General features: G+C 36.0%; 1 protein-coding gene across 7 annotated transcripts in view; it reads right to left on the bottom strand.

The window, feature by feature from the left end:
• The window catches only part of RFX3 (regulatory factor X3), a 311,370-nt gene that overhangs the window by 93,694 nt on the left and 194,563 nt on the right, over positions 1-23,113 (bottom strand). For all 7 annotated transcript variants that reach the window (XM_043890994.1, XM_043890996.1, XM_043890995.1 and 4 more), the window contains one exon: positions 14,270-14,528. In XM_043890994.1, the coding sequence (XP_043746929.1) occupies positions 14,270-14,528 (259 nt within the window). The remainder of the gene's footprint in view (positions 1-14,269; positions 14,529-23,113) is intronic.

Here is a 23,113-nt window from a genome sequence, read left to right as displayed (position 1 = left end):
CTCTACATTCAACATAATTTCCATTTTATACAAATACAACATGAACACTAATCAAGTAGAAATATCACTGCTGAGGAGTGGCTTGTAAGATTAAAATTTGCTTAATGATTTGCTATTAACAAGATTCATTTTCTAATAGAAAGGACTTGAATATGATTAATAAGCATTGCTTGAAAATGATTTCAAAATGATCAAGTTACAAAGCAACAAAAAAGTTTGAATGATAGTTAATTTTACTTATCATAAAATAGTTATGCAATGATTGCATTTTCTTATTAATATAGGTTATTTTGTTAACCTCACAAGTTAACTTTTTTTTTTTTTTCAGAGAAACATCATGTTTGTTTCCTTGTAAAAGAAAAGTAAATTTATTAGAGAGACCCAATGAGGATAATACACTTAAGACTGGAAATTTCCTTTGGGATATTTTTTCTCCTGAACTCTTGACTTTACATTCTGTTTGTAGTTGAGATCAAGTAAGATACAAATGGGTTTCCCTGGTAGCTCAGCTGGTAAAGAATCCACCTGCAATGCAGGGTACCCTGGTTTCATTCCTGGGTCAGGAAGAGCCCTGGAGAAAGGGATAGGCTACTCACTCCAGTATTCTTGGGCTTTCCTTGTGGCTCAGAAGGTAAATAATCTGCCTGCAATGTGGGAGACTTGGGCTCGATCCCTGGGTTGGGAAGATCCCCTGGAGGAGGGCATGGCAATCGACACCAGTATTCTTGCTTGGAGAATCCCCATGGACAGAGGAGCCTGGTGGGCTACCGTCCATGGGGTTGCAAAGAGTTGTACATGACTGAGCGACTAAGCACAGCACAGCAAGATACAAATATTTCTACTGGGTGGCTTGTTTAGAAAAAATACCTGTGATCGCTGACATGAGCCATGTGACAACTGCCCTTATACCTGTTAGAAATGACCACCTCCTGGTGTGTTAGTGTATTGGATGGCAGGGCACTTTCACAGTAAGTACTTCAAACCAGGAGCACAAAGGAAAACACTCTTTCACTCTGCATTTAGTCTATATAATCACCTCACAGGTGTTTTCCAAGTGTGGTCCCAGACGCTTGTTGGAATCATCTGAACATGTGTTAGAAATGCAAAACAACAATAATGAAAAACAAACAAAAAGAATGGAGCTCAAATTCAGTGCTCTGTGACAACCTAGAGGGGTGAGATGGGATGGGAGGTGGGTGGAAGTTCAAGAGGGAGGAGACATATGTATACCTGTGGCTGACTCATGTTGATGTATGGTAGAAACCAACACAGTATTGTAAAGTAATCATCCTCCAATTAAAAATAAATAATTTTTTTTAAAAAGAATGAAAACTGCATCCTGGCTGCTCATACATGTTGCTGATGCTTTGATCTCTTCTTCAGTTCTTCCAAAGCAGCACTTTTCAGAAAGTAAGGTGTAACCCATTAGTAGGTTATGAAATCAACCACCCTGACCAGCATTTTTGAAACATTAAAGAAATCAAAAAGAGTAGAAAAATACTCAAATATCCTGGCACACATTATGTACAACTTTGGCTTCAGTCCTCCCTATATGAATGTATATTATGTATATAAGTCATATGTGTGTGCATACAAGTGTGTACTCATGAATGTATGCATGTATGTATGTGTATGAGTAGTAAAAGGCCACTGTGTAAAGGTATTTTTACTGTAGATTGTGGCCCCCAAACTTTGAATGCTCTGCGTGAACAGTTAGTCCCTTCTAGTAACTGGATCCCTTCTAAGGATCTACAAGGGTCTCTTGGGCCCATGAATCCCTACGATGCAGACAGAAACAGCTCACTGAGGCTAAAGTTGTGAATATGATACTACTCTGTAAGTTGTACATTCAACCAATATAGAAATCAACATGTGAATATATTAATCCATAGCAATATTAAACAAAAGTTTAACCAAAAGATTCAGGACTGGTTGTTAACTCTTAAAAAAATTTACAATGCCCAGAAAACACACCTAACCAGTTTTGCTCTTCATCTCTTGAACCAGAAGTAGCTAAGACAATACCTTAATCTTATACATTAAGCCTTTAGAGAAAAGAAGTCTTAGATCTTGCAAATGTTTAACTATATGAAATTTTTTTTACTCAGTTATAATTTTATGACATCTAAAATTGTTTTTTATTATTTTGCTTTCAACCTGAAGTTTTGGCAATTTTGTATCCCCTCAAGCTATTTTGAAATATTGATAAGAAACAAAAAACATCTAGAGAAGATACTTGCATGAACTGAGTATGTTCTGAGAACATTTGGTTTAACTAGGTAAACTGAAACCATTGTCGTTTTAGGCTTCCATTGCTGCTGCTGCTAAGTCGCTTCAGTCGTGTCCGACTCTGTGCGACCGCACAGATGGCAGTCCACCAGGATCCCCCGTCCCTGGGATTCTCCAGGCAAGAACACTGGAGTGGGTTGCCATTTCCTTCTCCAATGCCATGAAAGTGAAAAGTCAAAGTGAAGTCGCTCAGTCGTGTCCAACTCTTAGCGACCCCATGGACTGCAGCCTACCAGGCTCCTCCATCCATGGGATGCTCCAGGCAAGGGTACTGGAGTGGGGTGCCATTGCCTTCTCCATTGATTATTCTGTAAAGCCCACACCCCTCCACCCTCACCAGGACTCTGTGAGACTGGCGTTACTGGTGCATGAATATAAAATTAATTTTAAGATATCAACTGTATAAGCTCTAGGGATTACAATCACCCTTCAGGAATCTGCTGGGTTAGGATTAGGTGATAGGATTTAAGGCCAAATTTATATTTTCAAATTTAAGATTTCAAATCTGCCTTTTTCAGACTATTCTGAGTACTATGAACATTTTCAGTTTATATTTAGTTCATATAATCATTAAAACAGGTTTTCTCTAAGTGTAATTCTGGATCAGCATTATCAGAATCACCAGGTGCTTAAAAGAAATGCAAATCTTAGGTCCTTCTCCACACTCAATCAAAAGGCTAGAGGGTGGGGCCCGGCAATGCATTTAATCAATGCTCCAAACATAATGTACATTCAAGTTTGAGGAACACTGTACTAAACATACCTCTTGATGAAAGTGAAAGAGGAGAGTGAAAAAAGTTGAGTGAAATGTTGAGTGAAAAACTCAACATTCAGAAAACTAAGATCATGGCATCCAGTCCCATCACCTCAGGGCAAATAGATAGGGAAACAATGGAAACACCGACTGCAGCCATGAAATTAAAAGGCGCTTGCTTCTTGGAAGAAAAGCTATGACCAACCTAGACAGCATATTAAAAAGCAGAGACATTACTTTGCCAACAAAGGTCCCTCTAGTCAAAGCTATGGGTTTTCCAGTAGTTATGTATGGATGTGAGAGTTGGACTATAAAGAAAGCTGAGCACCAAAGAATTCATGCTTTTGAACTGTGCTGTTGGAGAAGACTCTTGACAGTCCCTTCAACTGCAAGGAGATCAAATCAGTCAATCCTAAAGGAGATCAGTCCTGAATATTCATTGGAAGGACTGATGCTGAAGCTCTAATACTTCGGTCACCTGACGTGAAGAGCTGATTCATTTGAAAAGTCCCGATGCTGGGAAAGATTGAAGGCAAGAGGAGAAGGGGACGACAGGGGATACGATGGTTGGATGTCGTCACCGATAGACATGAGTTTGAGCAGGCTCCGGAAGCTGATGAAGGACAGGGAAACCTGGAGTGTTGCAGTCCATGGGGTCGCAAAGAGTCAGACAGGACTGAGTGACTGAAACTTGAAACTTGTACTAAACAAGATCAAATCTTTTTCTTTGCCAGAGTTAGGCTGCAGTTAATCACTGCAGATGGTGATTGCAGCCATGAAATTAAAAGACGCTTACTCCTTGGAAGGAAAGTTATGACCAACCTAGAGAGCATATTAAAAAGCAGAGACATTACTTTGCCAACAAAAGTCCATCTAGTCAAGGCTATGGTTTTTCCAGTGGTCATGTATGGATGTGAGAGTTGGACTGTGAAGAAAGCTGACCGCCAAAAAATTGATGCTTTTGAACTGTGGTGTTGCAGAAGACTCTTGAGAGTCCCTTGGACTGCAAGGCGATCCAACCAGTCCATCCTAAAGGAGATCAGTCCTGGGTGTTCATTGGAAGGACTGATGCTGAAGCTGAAACTCCAATACTTTGGCCACCTCATGCGAAGAGTTGACTCATTGGGAAAGACCCTGATGCTGGGAGGGATTGGGGGCAGGAGGAGAAGGGGACGACAGAGGATGAGATGGCTGGATGGCATCACCGACTCGATGGACATGAATTTGAGTAATCTCCGGGAGTTGGTGATGGACAGGGAGGCTTGGTGTGCTGCGATTCATGGGGTCGCAAAGAGTCAGACACGACTGAGCAACTGAACTGAACTGAATTCTATATAAGGGGTGTTAAGTATTATTTGAATTTTTGCCTCTCTTTCATTCTCTTGCTAGCCAATCTTACCCAACCTTTAGACATTTTGAATTTTATATTAGTAACATAATGAGAAGATAAACATAATTTTGGTGAATCTAAAATTAATCAATTTACAACATATTAACATTTGTGATTTAAAAAATAATGTGTAAATCTATGGCTGATTCATATCAGTGTATGACAAAACCCACTGAAATGTTGTGAAGTAATTAGCCTCCAACTAATAAAAAAAATTAAAAAAAAAAAAAGAAAAAAAAATAAATAAATAAAAGACACTTGCTCCTTGGAAGAAAAGCTATGACCAACCTAGACAGCATATTAAAAGCAGAGACATTATTTTGCCGACAAAGGTCCATCTAGTCAAAGCTATGGTTTTTCCAGTGGTCATGTATAGATGTGAGATTTGGGCTATAAAGAAAGCTGAGCACCAAAGAGCTGATGCTTTTGAACTGTGGTGTTGGAGAAGACTCTTGAGAGTCCCTTGGACTGCAAGGAGATCAAACCAGTGAATCCTAAAGGAAATTAGTCCTGAATATTCATTGGAAGAACTGATGCTAAAGCTGAAGTTCCAATGCTTTGGCCACCTGATGCAAAGAACTGACTCATTGGAAAAGACCCTGATTCTGGGAAAGCTTGAAGGCAGGAGGAGAAGGGGACGACAGTGGATGAGATGGCTGAATGTCATCACAGACTCAACGGACATAAGTTTGAGCAAGTTCTGGGAGCTGGTGATAGGGAAGCATGGCGTGCTGCAGTCTATGGGGTCGCAGAGTCAGACACAACTGAGCAGCTGAACTGAATGCATACACAAATACATGAATGTTTATGATAAGAGCCTTATCTATTAAAATCTTCAATGCAAAAAAAAAAAAATAATGTGATGAGAAAGAAAATGAAAGCTAACCACTTGAAAGAAGTTTGGGGCTCTTTGTGGACTTCCATTTTTTGCCTAGGAGCATTAGGTACCTTTCAGTGATGAAATTAGCTCTATTACCCTACTGTAAACCTTTACACCCATAGAAGCACAGTGACTGGTCAATAGTGATTGCTCAATAAATGTCTGAGAGAGTTAGTGATTAAAGAGAACAATCCAGACTCTGAGTACATGAATAAAAATACCAATGTTCACCTTCACTCCAAAATATTGAATAGTAAGAATGGTTCTATAAATCTTTACTAAATTTAATGCAAGTTTTCATTCTCTAAACTTTCTACCGACCAATAAAAGAGGACGTTTTCTAAAACCAAGGATCAAGGTTTAATTTGAACCATGATACCTCATAGACAATCTTTTACTGGGCATAAAGTAAAAGAAAAGGTTGTTGCAGTTATATGCATTTGGGTAGATACACTTTATAATCATTAAGAGCTTGCCTGAGTTTTTTTAAAATAATAAATCACTTTTTAATTGAAAATACATTCATATGCCTCCCAAACTTTTTCCTTCATGCATTCTTCTAGAGATATCTTGTACTTATATAAGCATATAGGAATGTATGGGGCTTCCCTGGTGGCTCAGGTGGTAAAGAATCAGCCTACAATGCAGGAGATCTGGGTTTGATCCCTGGGTCGGGAAAGTTCCCTGGAGAAGGAAATGGCAACCCACTCCAACATTCTTGTCTGGGAAATCCCACGGACAGAGGAGACTGACTACAGTCCATGAGGTCATGAAGACTCGGACATGACTGAGCAACTAACACTTTCACTTTCTTTCTTTCATAGAAAAAAGTATGTTTCTATTTAATGTACACACGCATGCACACATACACACACTACTTGTTTTTTCATTTAACAATATATTTGGGGATCTTTCCATATCTATTTACACACATACATACACACACACACTGCGCCTCACTCTTTTTAATGACTGTATAAAATCCCACTGAATGGGCAAATGCAAAAATATACATTTATTTCTTTGCTGATCAACAATTAGGCTTCTTATAATCTTTTTCTAATACAAATAACTCTAATGAATATAGTTGTTTATGCAGCATTTCACATATGTAAGAATATCACCAGTGGATTAAATTCCTCGAAGTACTATGAGTCAATTTTTTGACTCGAAGTACTATGAGTCACATTTTTGAAAAAAACATGTATTTTTAATCTTGATTAAAATTTCCTATTGCTCACTAATCCTATACCAATATAGTTTCTTAAGAACAATGGGACTGCTTATTTCCTTACGCCTTTGCCAAGGTTTACTAACTTTTTAGTTTTGTCTGTGTGAGAGAGAAAAAATGGTATCTCTTTGTAGTTTATTTTTCATTTCCTTTTCAGTAGACTGCTTCTTCAAATGCTTTCCTCATTTTTGGTCTTTTTTTTTTTTTCTGAAGAATTTCTAAGAGTGGTCTGTATATTAAATGAATTCATGCTTTGAATATAATGTTTCAAAACCTGATGTGAGGTTGTTGTTTCACTGTTGCCTTTTTTTGCTGTGGTTTCTTTCATATGGAATGTTTTTACTTTTATGGAGCTGATCACACCAATGTATTTTTTGTAGGATCTAAATTTTATATCACGTTTCCCCATTTTAAGAGAAAGATAATAAAAATACTTTTCCTTCCAAGTGAAATTAATCTTTATATTTGGAGTAATGTATGGAACCAATCTGACTTTCTTTTAAAAATAGTTACCCAGTTGTCCCAAACATCATTTATCTATAGCTCATCATTTTTCTACCTACAGGCAATGCCATTTTTACATCCCTAAAAGCATTTGGCCTATTTATGATTTTTAGTCTATTACTGGCCTATATTAGTCTATTCATGTGCATAGATAAGTGTTTTAAATATTAATTTTATGTACATTTGAATAACTGGTATGGCCATTTGTATCCCATGTCATTCAGCATTAGTTTTCTTTTTATACAACTTTCTTCACTATTCTTGTAGGTAGGTTTATTTATGTAAACAGCCTTTCTTAGAAAAGAAAAAACTTACTGGTATCTTGATGGGATAATATTAAAAATTTTTAAGTTAATTTATGGAGATTCAAAATATTCGATAGTGAAACTTCTTCAATTACTCAAGCTTCCTTTTGTGTCCCTTAGGAACTTTAAACAGTTTTATTCAGCAGCTGGATCTTGCACATATATTATTAGCTTACTGCCTGGTATATTTTGAGTTTATTATAAACTATGTCTTTGCTTATTTTCTAACTACTATCATTTGTATCTAGAAGAGCTGTGGATTTCTTTGTATACAAATTTTGTACTAAGTCACATTACTAAATTCTCCTACTATTTGTTACAGATTTTCATTTGATTCTCTCTGATTTTTTATCAAGTATACAGTCATATCTATAAATTCTGACCTCTTTACCCCCTTTCTAATTTTATATTTTATTTCCTTCTGTCTAACTGCCTCTTTCTTATAATTTTGAAAGCACAATTAATAAATCACATCTTCCTTTCTTACAAGGTGATGAGAAAAGTTACTAAAACTTATAGTGGGTTAACTTAAATGAGTTAAATTACTTTAACATTCTACAGTTAGTTTACAAAATCTTTAACCCATGAAATTTTGGGGCACCAATAGTTATATTTTTTTAAATCTAGATTTTAAAAGAAACCAAATAATTCCATGGCCAATAAATACAACTGGAGTTATGCTTGCTGAGAAAGTGTTAACCAAATCACATGCTTTTGGAGTATGAACTCATAAACACTGGAACACGGAGAAATTCCCTCTCATTTGAGAACTGACATTTGGTCATAGGCATCATGTGATCTTTAGCCTCATTAAATTAAAAGACATGGACCAGCAGAACAGGCAGTATTAAAATTTTATGGGTCTAACTCATATGTAACTCACAGATGACACTGTATTTATATTTGCCAGCAATACATTTCATATTTTATCTGGATCACAGTTTCCACAAATGAAACATCAGTGATTTTTTCCATCAAAATCTATAGTAGTTTCAAACTAGTAAATTAGCTTGCAATTTGATTTAGAAATATAAGGACCAGGTGAAAGTTATGCAACAGGTCACCTGGAACATAGTTAACTTCCATATTTATAATCAGAATTTATAAACATCATTAAACACTCCTAATCTAGATTTTGGCTGAAATAAAATCTAGCCATTTCTGGCATGTTGCAACATACCTGGGGTTCTGAAATGCTGTTTCAGAATGAAATAGCTAAAAATTAAAATAACACATTCTATTTTGTTTAGAAATTCAGGAGGACTCCGTCAGCTATGCTAAGGAGTGGCTGAAGGCCCCATCATTTTGTTTGTCTTAACCTTCTACTTTATCAAGATTTCTAGGGGTGGAATGTCTTACAACCTTAACCATAAAATTACTGCCTCTAGATCTTATCAGCTTCAAGGCTGGAGCAGTGTGAAACTGACTGGCAGCTGAATGGAATATAGATAAAGCAATGGAGACTACAAGTCACTCAAAGTCCCATTTAATCAAGTGCTTTGAAAATAAGTTCCCAGAACCTTCAGTCAATTCAGGATTTAGTGCAGAATGCAGAAGATTCATGGTACTCTTTCAGAGGAGTTTTGAGACCTCAGGTTGGCCTAGGGAAAATGGGACATAGGAAAAGAAAAAATATTAAGATTATAATGGACATACATACTTTTGCCAAAGTAAGTGGAAAAAGTAGTTTTGCTTTTCATTTTTAAATCATTGAGGCTATAAGAAAATTATTTAAAATATAAATTTATTATTTCTATAATATGCAAAATGTAAAATAACTGTGATTTAAGTATAACATCACATTTCTAATAAAACATTTCTTCCAAGCATATCTATATATATGACAAATAAATACATTGTCATCTTATGTGACCATGTTACTTTTCTATCTCTATATAGCTATAACAAGTAATCCAACATTATTTTACCATTTTTTTACCCTTTGGTAAGAAGTATGGGCAGTACAGCTCCTTCTAATATAGCCATTTCCCCTTAAATATAAAGAAGCCCTTCAAGTATTGATAAAATTAAAAAAAAATCTCTGACACATACTGCAGTGGGAAAAAAAAAAGCCAAGATGTTTTATTTTTGTTACCACTTGCAAAAAAATTTAATGAGTGGGAAAGACAGAGACATTCTGCTTATACATTCAGAAGGTATCTCTAGAGTGATACTCAAAGAACTTGGTAACTGTGACTGCCTCCCAGGAGAAGAACTGAGAGACGAGTGAGAGAGACACTGCATTAACCACTTTCTTTTATCTTTTGAATCGTGCAACTTGAGAATGTATAACTTATTCATAAAAATAAATTAATAAAAACTTTAAAAGAAATAGCCATTGGTACCACTCCAGTAAAAAATAAGAAAGCAAAGTATTTATGAAGCACTGTCTTGTGAAGCACTTTCCCTGTGTTCTTGCCTGAGAAACCCCACGGACAGAAGAGCCTGGCGGGCTATACAGTCGAGCTGCAGAAGAGTTGGACACGATTTAGTGACTAAACAACAACAAAATGTATTCATCTTCCTAGAAAAAGCATTCTCACATACCATATCCACAAATGTGTAAATCCAAGGATAAAGAAATAAAAGCATTTAAAATTCTTCAATGTATTCTTAACTTTGTATACATTACATAAGATAGCTCAAACTTTTGCTTAAATAGCCATAGATGGACATTCAAACTTTCCTCCAAACAACTGAAAGAAATTACAATATTTTGCATTAATCCAAAGAGGTAGAGATACGAACAATACTAGTTTTGATACATTTACCTTGTGGCTGTGGTGGGATCTAATTTTAGCAAGAGTCATTTAACATATATAATTACTAAATGTATGTACAGAAAAGTAGAAAATTAGCTTTCATATCACAGTCTCAAAAATGATTAATGCAATCTTATTCAGTTAGTTTCCTTATCAAGAAGAAAAAACAACTCCATAAATAACCATCTAATTATAAGAATACAAATGTTATTTTTGGAGGAATGAGTAAATAAAGCTTCTTACAGCAAATTGCTAATTATTGTATAGTCTCATATAAGATAAACTATGCTGTGATGAGTATAAAAATATCACTAACTACAATCACAAATTTTTGATCTTCAAGTGCAAAATGTGTTCTGGTTCAAAATTGTAAAAAAATATTGTTATACAAAAAATAATTTAGCGTTTAAAATTAAAGACACATAAGGAAACCCTAGGGAGATGTATTTAGAAGAATATCAAAGCATAATGAGTAGAGAAATGACAGCAGTCAACTCTTCTACCTTAATGTCCATGTTCTCCCAAAATGTTAACAACAAATAGATCCATAGCATTAATTTAATGAAATGTAAAATATGTATTCAAGTAGTAACTTAGCTGAAGTCATATCCAGTGATGTCCCAAGAAAAATGTTACATAATCTTTTGAGAAATTCTTATCTAATACTGTCAGCAGGAGATGCCTTTTAAATGTAAGTTTATACTTATATTTAAATAACTAAAATATATATATATATATATATATATATATATATACACACATATTTAACGTTATACACATGGACTCCATTGACCAAATAAAAGAATACAGTAAGTAAAAGGAGAAAAAGTATTTTGACCAAATCTGAATACTGGTAGTTTGTACCATACTGCATTCATCAAATAAAATTTAACATGTTACCATCATTATCTTTGAAAAACTCTGAAATCTCTATGCACCTTGAAAATTGAAACATTTCACAATGCATAGGAAAAATAAAACACTAAAACATGTTTATGTAAAATATTTTTTCACTTAAGGTTATAAAACTAAAGTAAATATATGCTCAAAGATAAATTCTCCATTAATGTAGAGATTCTTGTAGTATAAGAAAGATGGTTTTATATCAACTATTAGATTAGGTAAGAAAATATCTCAAGTGCTAACCATTTATTTTTCTTAGTAGTGGCTTCAATTTCAAATCATGAAATTTGACCTCTTTTTATTGGCTTATCCTAAAAAGTTGGTTTGCACAATGGAGTAAACCTTTTTGTGGCAGAAAATTATTCCTAATGAATTTAAATGAAAGTATTTCTATCTAGACAGAGGTCAAAGGTAAGAGAGAATCAAGGCAATTTTTCTAAGAACTGGAGCAGGAAACCTTGCTAACCAGGAACTGAGTAGAAGTACTAGGTCTGTGCTATTCCTCAGTTCTCAAATTTAATTAGTTTCACATCAACTGAATTAACAATTTATTCCACTTAGTATAGGCTGTTAAGAAATGGCCCAATTGATCATTTCCCTTCAGGAATGCACAGTTAGTTGCATCAGGCTTGCTATAGGCGATAGCTTGAACACTAAAGAGCTCAGAAAAACTGAATTTATATGGCACACAGTCTGGCTCAGTGTCTGGAAAGAAATGGCTTCTGTCTTGACCAGCAAGTTGTTAAAGAGTGTGCTCACAGACATTCTTCGTATAGTTCTACAGTGAATGAAAAAGGTATATAAAAATAAGCAAATCCCCTCTAATGACACGGCACCTATCAAAAACTCTGGAGTTCTAGTAGTCTAAGCAACTATACTGCACAAATTTTCTAGCATCTGGCAAGAGGAGGATGGGAGGAAATGTTAAATAGGTGTCATGGCACTTAAACTTTGTTAACATTACTATAGTAGAGAACAAAGATGAAATTGTGCAAGAATCACCACCTACAGAGAATGAAGCAGATGAAGACCTTCAGCACGACTGAGGGGGGATCTAAATCACATATAAACAGTGGTAGTAAATGCAAGGTAACACAATAGTACTAACAGATGTATATTTAGTTAATACATATCTATCATATGCTACTATTATGTGTGTTTTCAATGAGGGCATCTTATGATTTTCCCATGTCAAAATTATTTCTTTAGGTAACATTTAAACTTTTGCTAAAAAGGAAGTTTTCTTGTAAAAATGAAAACAAACAAAAAACCACCCTTAATAGAAGCTTAAATACTAATGCCTTTTAAAAAGTGTAAATTAATATGTGCAACTAATACTAGGAATTGATAGTTTGTTTTTTTAAAAATAGTTTTTCCCCTATTTCCAGTTGGTATAAGTCATTTATTTTGTGTTAGTTTAATTTACCAATTAATATAACAAAAATTGCATTATATTTATGTAATGGATAACTTAAGGAGTCATGCCACTTATATAGGAAAGAAAGAAAAAAAATCAAGCTATAAAATTTACCCACTTGTATAGGAAAGAAAGAAAAAAAATCAAGCTATAAAATTTACCCTGTTAAAATCTGTACCTGTATACACATGACCTAAAATAATCAACTTAGTTATCTCAGTAGTGATAGCACTAGAAAATTTAGTAAACCTATAAACCAGCTCATGAGGATGTTTAACAGATAGCTAGAAATCAACATGAAGGCAAGCAGGAATGTCTGGGGAAGGTGAAGCAGGAGTGGACGGCAGATGGAGTGGTGATAAGCCAGCTTGAGAGAGGTGGATGAAATGAAAGTGGGAAAAGGACTCTTCCTCTCCATTTTTCCAGATGTCCTAAGGCCTTCGTAAGCAGCAAGTACTTCCCTTTCCACTGAAAATCACTGTCTGGGTGACCTTTATGAGGAGCATTATAAAGTACTGGAACCTAATCTATCGCCTTCCCTTTTATGGTAAATATACAGTTATTTTACATCCAAAACATTTTACAATTCCTTTGTAAATATGATTTTAAAGCTGAAAAGAAATTAGGAAATCATTTAATCTAACTAATCCCTTATTTCATTGACAGGAGAACTGAGGTCAAGAGAATCTATGATTTAGTTTCTAATCTACATAAATATACTGATGTTACTGAAAGGTTTAGAAATGCCATATTTAATGTTATTAAAAGCAAGAGGGAAATGGATGTTAGAAATGCTTCAAAAATACAAAGAAAAAAATGGAACATCTAGTCATCTATTCTGATGTTAGTAGGAAAGAGTTAATTAAAAATAAAGGGCTTTAAAGACAGATTAGGGAAAAAATACTATATGATGAAGGTATGAGTACATGGTAATCATTACAAACAGAAAATGTATATAGAAAATACTTACCAACTATATATTATATCATGAAGAAAATCCACAAAGTGAAAAATGTAAAGCCTCTCACATAATTATTTTCTATTTGTTTCTATTTCATTATAAGAACAAATTATATGGTGGGAGTACAGAAAAGGGGTACATGCACTTAAGTCAGATTTCCAGGCCCCTTTTATATGAAACAACTGTAAGATCAATTCCATTTCTACTTTAGCTAGGTGGTTCTAAATGATTATTCTCCCTATGCTTAGCTGAAGTAAAAAGGAAAGACCAGGAGGAAAGACCAGGTTACAGAGTTTGAGGACATCAAAAACTGCACAGATTTTTATTACTATTTTTATCATAGCATTTTAGCACTTGTGTCAAATTAAACACATCTTGTGTCAAAATAAACATAATAAATTTTAAAAACTTGAAAACTCAAGTTTTCAACTTTCAAGTTTTCAAACTCCTAAGTTATTATTTGCTCACACCTATGATCAGAGCCAATCTATTAGATGTTTTTCACTGGAATGAAAATGAAAGTGGCAAAGGACTCATCCTCCCCATTTCCCCAGCTTTCCTAAGGCCTTGATAAGTGGCAAGTACTTCCCTTTTCCTCTGTGAAAATCACTGTCTAGATGGCCTTTGTCAGTGCTTCCCAAAGTGTTCCTCTGGTTCAATGCAAAATGACTTCACACATGGGTAAGCATGTCTAATTTTACTCCGTTAAGTACAGATTTTAACATACATTAGAAAAAGTTACATGCTAAAACTTCTCAACACATTCTTGCCCCAGCCCAGTGTTTTGCTTTTTTTTCCCTCTCTAAAGAGAAAAGTGTATGAAAGAGGCCACCAAGAAGCTGAATTAAACAAATAAAAACTTAAGATACTTACTGTCGCTGGGGAAGCCCGAGTGGTATGTGTCACCGAGTGTCCAGAATTCTCCATTGAGTTGCCGATCAGATAGGTTCCTCCAGAGCTGCTGATGAGTTGTCCTCCTGTGACGCCCATCTGAATCCCACCGGTGCCCACCATACTGTGGGACGAGACCACGGTAGTCACCTGTGCGGAGCTCCCTTGAGTATCAAAGTAATTCCCTCCAGTGTTTTGGCTGTACATCTGTGTTTCTGTGTAAGGATAAGTTGTTGTTCGGCTTTAGAAGAAGAAAAGAAAGAAATTTATTTATATCATCTTATTTTTTTTCCAGGGTGAATATATGTTTAAAATATATCAGCTTAGCCTTTGGGACACGGTGAGTTTTGTATTTTGTGTGAAACTTCATTCCCAGAAATAGCTGGGCTTACTTTCCAAATTAAAGGTACATTTATTTATAAGTACCTCAACACTTTTCTGCACAGTATAGAGTTTTTGCCACTATTGGGGCCTACCTCAAGTGTATAAATAAACTCAGGTCTCGTCCCTTCAAAAAATCCTGCTGTGTGACTTCTTAAATTTCTTATAAAACTTCCTGCAAATCCCAGTTTTAGGAGAGCTGGGATCTGGAATGACTAGGGGTTGACAAGTCAGCTCTCCAAGCTACTTCACACTGCTGGTAACTTGCAGGAAACCTCCATGACTAAGGTAGCTTGCATGAATCTCTTTCTAACCACTAGGCAGGATCTTGAGCAAAGCATGTGCCCTAAATCCCTAACTCTTTCTTCTTCTTTACACTCAAGCTTCTCCTCAATGAGATGACTATGCCACCTCATGTCCTCATTTTCTGCTTCCCAACAACAACAGTCAAGCTTCTGCCCTTAGCCTTTCATTGAAAATGCTTTTAATAAGGTCACTTGTGACCTCGTCTAAATACCAAGCTAAAAGGCTGCTGTCCGCCCTCATCTTTCCTGACTTATCTGCAGTACAGTGTTGTTGACTGTGCCATGGTATCCTTTCCCTCCTTGCCCTGTTCTGATTAAGCAGCTTGTTTGATGGATTTATTTTTAACTTTTAATTGACTATATCATACATTTTAACATGACTTTTGTTTTGATTTTGCAATTAGTGCAGGCTCTCAAGAAGTTTCAAAAACAGTAGGAAGGTGTAAAATACTTTTCTTTTTATAAATTCAAACATCAAATTAAAATTCCCAGTGTTTTTGGTCATTCTCTTCAACACTACATCTCAGAGTGAGCCAGTACCGACAATTTGGTGTAGATGTCTGTGGACATTTCTACGTATATGCAAGGTCTTTCTGTTTTAATCTTTCTTGTTCATTAGTTTCTATGGCATTTCTCTTTCACCTTTTAATTTTTTTAACCATAGCATTTCAAGAACCTTTTGGAGGCTCAATTTTTTCAGCACATTAAATAGTAATTTCTGAGGTCTCCAATTTTAGCTCTTATCTTTTCTCACTTTTATTCAGACCATACACTTTGATCATATACTACATGACCATATTCATGCTAATAAGTTTATACCTCCACTTTCTAGTTTTACTTTTGTTGTTGTTGTTCAGTTTCTAAGTTGTGTCTGAATCTTTGCAACCCCACTGACTGCAGCACACTAGGTTATACTTTAAGAGTTTCAAATCTAGATTTCTGAGAGTCACTTAAATATCTCTGCTAGGGAACCCCTGATATTTGGGAGGTCTCCTATGTAAAAGTGAAGGTATACCTAAAAGGGAATTCTTTTCTCTCCTGCTCTTTTTCCTATATTCCCCCCTCTCAGCAGAGGGCAGTACCACAACACTCAGCTTTGGAAATTATTGCTAACTCTTCTTGCTCAGGATTTCCTAGTTTGCTCAGTGGTAAAAGAATCTGCCTGTCACTGTAGGAGGCGAGGAGATGCACATTCGATCCCTGGGTTGGGAAGACTCCATGGAGGAGGAAATGACAACCCACTCCAGTATTTTTGCTTGGAAAAAAAAATTTTTTTGGACTGAGGAGCCTGGCAGGCTGCAGTCTATGGGGTTGTCAAGAGGCGGATGTGACTGAGTGCATGCATACTTTTCCTGCTCAGATTGACATCAGTCCCACTCACTTTACCTCGGAAACAATTCTCCAATCTCCTTTCCATTCTTGTACTCACTGCCTTAACTCATAATGAATGAGTGAAGTGAAGTGAAAGTCTCTCAGTCATGTGCGATTCTTTGTGACCCCATGGACTATACAGTCCATGGAATTCTCCAGGCCAGAATACTGGAGTGGTAGCCTTTCCCTTCTCCAGGGGATCTTCCCAACCCAGGGATCAAACCCAGGTCTCCCGCATTGCAGGCAGTTCTTTATCAGCTGAACCACAGGGGAAGCCCAAGAATACTGGAGTGGGTAGCCTATTCCTTCTCCAGCGGATCGTCCTGACCCAGAAATCCAACCAGGGTGTCCTGCATTGCAGGCAGATTCTTTACCAACTGAGCTATCAGGGGTCCTTTAACTCATAATATTCACCATTAAAATTGCCTTCTCTAGTTTTCCTTCCTCTATTTGGTTCTCTTCCAATCTATCTTCAACTCTGATGCCAGGGGAATATTTCTAAAAGGAAAATATGAAAATTACGCTTTTCTTAAAAACCTTTCTGTGATTCTCTCTTGCCTTGGGAAGAAAATCACAACCCTTGACCTGTCTTCTCAGGGCCGATGCCGGCACAATCTCTGGATTTGGTACCAGCCATGTCTTGAAATGATTTCTTTGCTCACACCACACTGACCTTGTTGCTGATCTCCTGTAAAGCACTATCTTCTCTTGCCTCCCTGCTATCTTGTGTAGGGTTTCCCCTGTCTGGAAGGCCTTTACATGTCTTCAACTCTCTTCCTTTGCCTAAACCACCCTTAAACTCCCAGTTCAAGCATCGCCTTATCTCAGAATTACTCCTTTGCACCCCTTGTATTCGGTGGCCACTCCTTACAGGACTGTTATGTTTTGCTCTCTATACTTTCCTGCGCATACCTGAAATATAACTCTCAATGCACTGTTAATTTCCTGAATTCTTCATACTCCCGTGAAATTATGTTTTATTCCCATTTGTACCCTCAACACTTAACATAACTATTGCTACATAGGGGACTCACTAATCAATAAATAAAATATGACTCTATTTAAAAGTATATTTGGCATAATGGTCACTTTCATAAATTTCTAAAACATTCTTTTTTTTGCTGTTTTGCTAAAGCATGAGAAATTGGGCTAAACTATTTCAAGATTTTTCTGTATTATTTAAAATAGGTCATTTAACCCATTACAAATTATATTTATATTGTAATTTCTAATGCAAATTTCAGTAAAATAATAAGAGTGCTCCAAAAGTATTCAACACTGGGTAAAGTTACTGCTTCCCAGAAAGAACCATCACAGATCCAGGTATAAATTTTAGTTTGGGATGATGACAGAAACAACTCCATAGAGAATTTTTTTTTTTTACACATAGAAAAGTATCATTTAAAATACACATTTTTTCTCAATACTGCTATAGTTTCCAACTGGAAATCTCATTTATGTATTTCTTTCAGTATATACTTATTTTAATAAAATAGCCATGTTGATTTTAAATTTGGATAAAAAGAGAAATGAGTTCATCTTATATCCCCTAAATATGACAGTGAGCCTATTTAGCTGCACTTAACACAATCTGATGTTGATATTTAAGTATAATCAAGTAAGATGTACAAATAGATACAGAGAAATAAACACTATGACAGATGCAGGAAACTGTGCCAACTTTTCTTTTCACAGGCTGAACAAAACGCTTAAGAATGCTTTCCAGTAGTAAGTTGATTTTACAAATAAATCATACAATAATAGCTATTAATAGCTAATATTTACTATTTACTATGCAACAGGCATGATCTTATGTGCTTTTCAGGTATTAGCTCACTTAACCTTTATTACAACTTTATGAGATAGGTACTGTTATTTCTATTTGCAAAGACAAGGAGAATACTTGGAAGTCTAGATAGATTAAACAGCTTTATCCAAAGCACATAGCTGGTAAAAAACTGGATTTGGAATATGCACTTAACCAATTCTCTCAAACATTTCATCATATTAAAAGAATTTAACTTTTAAATATGTCAATGATAGTTATCAATGACTATATTGTGGAACAGTCTCAAAAGGTGGTACAGGTAACATACAAACTTTCTATTGCTATTTAAGAGTTTCTTATATTTTTAGCTAAAAGATGATGCTGTTAAAGTGCTGCACTCAATATGCCAGCAAATTTGGAAATAGCAGTGGCCACAGGACTGAAAAAGGTCAGTTTTCATTCCAATCCCAAAGAAAGGTAATGCCAAAGAATGTTCAAACTACTGCACAATTGCACTCATCTCACACACTAGCAAATTAATGCACAAAATTCTTCAAGTGAGACTTCGACAGAACATAAACTGAGAACTTCCAGATGTTCAAGCTGGATTTAGGAAAGGCAGAAAAACCAGAGATCAAATTGCCAACATCTATTGGATCATAGAAAAAGCAAGAGAATTCCAGAAAAACATCAACTCTACTTCATTGACTACCCTAAGTCTTTCACTGTGTGGATCACAACAAACTGTGGAAAATTCTGAAAGAGATGGGAATACCATACCACCTGACCTGCCTCCTGAGAAATCTGTATGCAGGTCAAGAAGCAACAGTTAGAACCGGACATGGAACAACTGACTGCTTCACAATTGGGAAAGGAGTACATCAAGGCTGTATGTTGTCACCCTGCTTATTTAACTTATATGCAGAGTACATCATAAGAAATGCTGGGCTGGAAGAAGCACAAGCTGGAATCAAGATTGCCAGGAGAAATATCAATAACCTCAGAGTTGTAGATGACACCACCCTAATGGCAGAAAGTGAAGAGGAACTAAAGAGCCTCTTGATGAAGGTGAACGAAAAGAGTGAAAAAGCTGGGTTACAATTCAGCATACAAAATACTAAGATCATGGCATCTGGTCCCATCACTTCATAGCAAATAGATGGGGAAACTGTGGAAACTGTGATAGACTTTATTTTCTTGGGCTCCAAAATCACTACAGATGGTGACTGCAGCCATGAAATTAAAAGACGCTTGCTCCTTGGAGGAAAAGCTATGACAAAAATAGACAGCATATTAAAAAGCAAAGACATTACCTTGCCAACAAAGATCCATATAGTCAAAGCTATGGCTTTTCCAGTAGTCACATATGGATGTGAGAGCTGACCCATAAAGAAGGCTGGGTGTCAATGAATTCATGCTTTTGAACTGTGGTGTTGGAGAAGACTCTTAAGAGTCCCTTGGAGGGCAAGGAGATCAAACCAGTCAATCCTAAATGAAATCAACCCTGAATATTATTGGAAGGACTGATGCTGAAGCTCCAATACTTTGGCCACCTGATGCAAAGAGCCAACTCACTAGAAAAGACCTGATGCTAGGAAAGATTGAAGGCAGCAGGAGAAGGGGACAACAGAGGACAAGACGGTTGGATGACATCACTGACATCACTGACTCAATGGACATGAGTTTGAGCAAGCTCCAGGAGATGGTGAAGGACAGGGAAGCCTGGTGTGCTGCAGTCCAAGGGGTCACAAAGAGTCAGACACGACTGAGCCAGTGAACTACAACTAGGGAGGGGGGATCGGGATGGGGAATACGTGTACACTTTGCTAACTGTTTATCAGCACCCCACTACTCTCCTATATTACTCAGAATGGGATCTGCAGAAGATGTACTTGCAATGATAAAGAAAAAGAGATGGAAAAGGTCAGACTATTTTGGAGGATATTTGCCACTGCACACTAAGACTTTGGAGGTTCTGTGATTGTGGAAGTTGCAGTTCTATTATAAGAGCATCATTCCAAGGGATTTAAATCACGCCATCTTCTGGGCATGACTCCTTTATATAATTAGTCCTCAGTGAACAATAGTAATACAAATAAATGCATCACAGATATATAGAAAATCTCTATAGCCCTCAAGTCAGCATAAAAATATGGCAGCAAAGAGCTTTGATTTTCATACTTCCCCCTAGCTGGAGATGATTCATTAGCTAAAAAATGAGCAAGGAACAGGAGATGAGTGAAAGTCACTAAAGAGTATATCTAATCCATAAATTATGTTCATTACTCAATCATGACCCATGGGACTGAGGAGAAAGCTTGTGTAAGCACACACAGGGGTAAAGATTGGTAACTTCCAGAGGAAAAAAGGCACAATTATATTAGTAAATGAAGTGTCAGAAATTGTTGCTGAATTTGTCTCTGGCACTTAAACACTTGCAATATGGAAGAGAGGAGACTTTTCAACACTGGACTGGGTGACAGAGGCAGGCCTCAGTGTCCTCAGTCAATGCTCTTCAAGAGTAAGAAGGTAAGTACTAACTCATTTGCTGGAGGCCTTTCTGGAGCCAGAGCCAGAGTCAGGCAGAAATTAATTCCTTAATATCTTTTCAGTTCTAAATGCTCTAAGCTCCTGGATAAATTCTGAAGAAATTTTGTTTAAAAAAAGAAGTGCCAACAACAAAAACAAACAGTTCTTTCTTAGGAGCTAGAAATAATTATTCTAATTCTGATACCTAAGATCAGCTGTCTTTCATACTGTTATAATGAACACATAAGCATTATTGCTTGCACACTATGTCCCCCAGAAATCTCCAAGACATATGTTTGAGAAAATTACTCAATTTTTGGCATATCAGATTGAAAGCAGCTAACTATTTCCGACTATACGCTCCTGAAACAACTAAATTCCCAAGCAATTCTGTGCACGTTTGAAACATGCCTGTTTGTTCTTTATTGATTGCCACAGACTGTTATGAAAATACTATGTCACATTATTCTATAGCAGAAGAAGAATCTTTCCATTGCTCTGCATAGGTATCCTGTAATGAATGTAAACACACAGATATGCCCATACTTGCTGACAGAAGGTTCTTCCTAGCTGAGGGTATTATCAGGTTCTGTGTAAATGTCAGGACTCTGATCCATTGAATTCAGTAAATTAGTGCTGTTGCATCCCATCACGCCTCAGCATATACCTTGGCTAAGCATGACCCTGAATGACTCCTTGCTTATTCACTACATTGATTATGTCAATTTATTTTAGTTATAACCAATTTTTCTGTTTTCTTTATTTTCAGGTATCTATCCATAAGTCCAGATATATAATATCTCTAAATTATGCATTTTGTGTTTTACCTAGGTTTCGAATATCCTCTCACCAATAAGCTAGTCAACTACAAAATAAAGCAATGGTATGAAAAATTTCAAATTGAGATAATAAAATATCTTACAAATTTCATACCATAAAATTCATTATGAAGATAAAATGTAGTAATGTTGATCATTATAACATCTTACATTGGTACAATGTTTTTATTGCTTCCAGGCTGCTCTGTACCTATTCTTTTAAAAAATATTTACGGCACCTGGGGAAAAATGAATATGACCTCTATTCATGTAAAGGTTACATAATATAAGAAGTAGGTGGTCAAAAATAAGAAAGGAAATATGATCATTAGATATTTTGTTAAATCTATAGAAGAGAAAAATAGCATATTAAAGTATAATAAATGGAAAGGCACATATTAGATCAAGTAATCAAGTGCTGTTACTTTCCAAGAAAACAGTTAGGTTGAAACTAGAGGATGAAAAGAAGTCAGTTCTATGAAAAACAGGAAGAAAGATATATCAAGAAGATAGTGTAGCATGTACAAAAGCCATGACACAGGGAAGATCCTGGTATTCAGGAATAAACGAGAAGTCTAGAATGGTTGTTTAAAATGAATGAGAAGGACACTAGAAAAAAGGTGAGGCTTAAAAAGTAGGTGAAAACTAAACATGTAAGTAGTGTAAACAAATTTTTTCGTGGGTCATGATCCGCGATTTAATGGGTCACACTAGCATTAAAAAAGAAAGAGACTAGACAAGATCAGAACATATTATACCTAGGAGGAGAATTATTATTTTGAGAAGCTTTTTTTCTGTCATATGCATATACAGCATGTGTGTGTGCCTATGTATATTTAGCTGAGTAAAAAATTGCACATCTAGTTTTCTCACTGGAGATGGTTTTTTAAAAAGCTTGAAAGACATCATTATGGACCACAGAATGAAGTTTGGATGTTATTTTAAGCTGGGATAGGAGTTCAAGGAGGCAAGGGAATGTTACAGGCAGAGAAACAACCTAAAGAAAGGCCTGAGGTCAGAGAGGTAACAGGAGACCATGAGAAAAGGGAGCAGCAATCAGAGCACACTGCTATAGTCAGGACATATGATTCTGAAACATGTTCATTAGATATAATAATAGGAGGTGATCTTATTGCAAGGTGCTTCCATGTAGTGATAGCAGTATATGTCTGACTGGACAAACTGAAGAAATAACTATAGGCAGTCAGAATGAATAAGTTTTAAATATTTTCAAAAAGTTTGGGAGCTAGGAGAATATGAGAATGGGGAGAACTGTGGCTAAGGACAGAGGTACGTGATTTCATGGAATCTTCATTAAGTCAGTCACACAGGTTGCACAGTTCTGATTGGAATCTGGGGTCAGCAGTGGCCAACAGTGTTTGAGAGGGTTGTAGTCGTGCAGTGTTCTGATTGGACAACTCCTGGCGTGCGGTTTTGTCTTTGGTCTGGCTACTGTTTAACAACGCTTGTACCTATTTTTTTTTTTTTTTTCAGCTTGTTTCTTCAGACTTCCTGAAAATTCTGAGTCACAAATATCTTTCAATAAATTATTTGTTTTGCTTAAATAAGCCAGACTTAATTTTCGCTGCTTGAAACTAAGAACTCTGCCTTAAATAGTTTTTACATTGTGAAGTTTTTATGAAAGTCACCAAAG

The sequence above is a fragment of the Cervus elaphus genome, chromosome 29, assembly GCF_910594005.1.
Source record: "Cervus elaphus chromosome 29, mCerEla1.1, whole genome shotgun sequence".
Taxonomy (NCBI): domain Eukaryota; kingdom Metazoa; phylum Chordata; class Mammalia; order Artiodactyla; family Cervidae; genus Cervus; species Cervus elaphus.
This window is presented reverse-complemented; position numbering and strand designations above follow the sequence as displayed.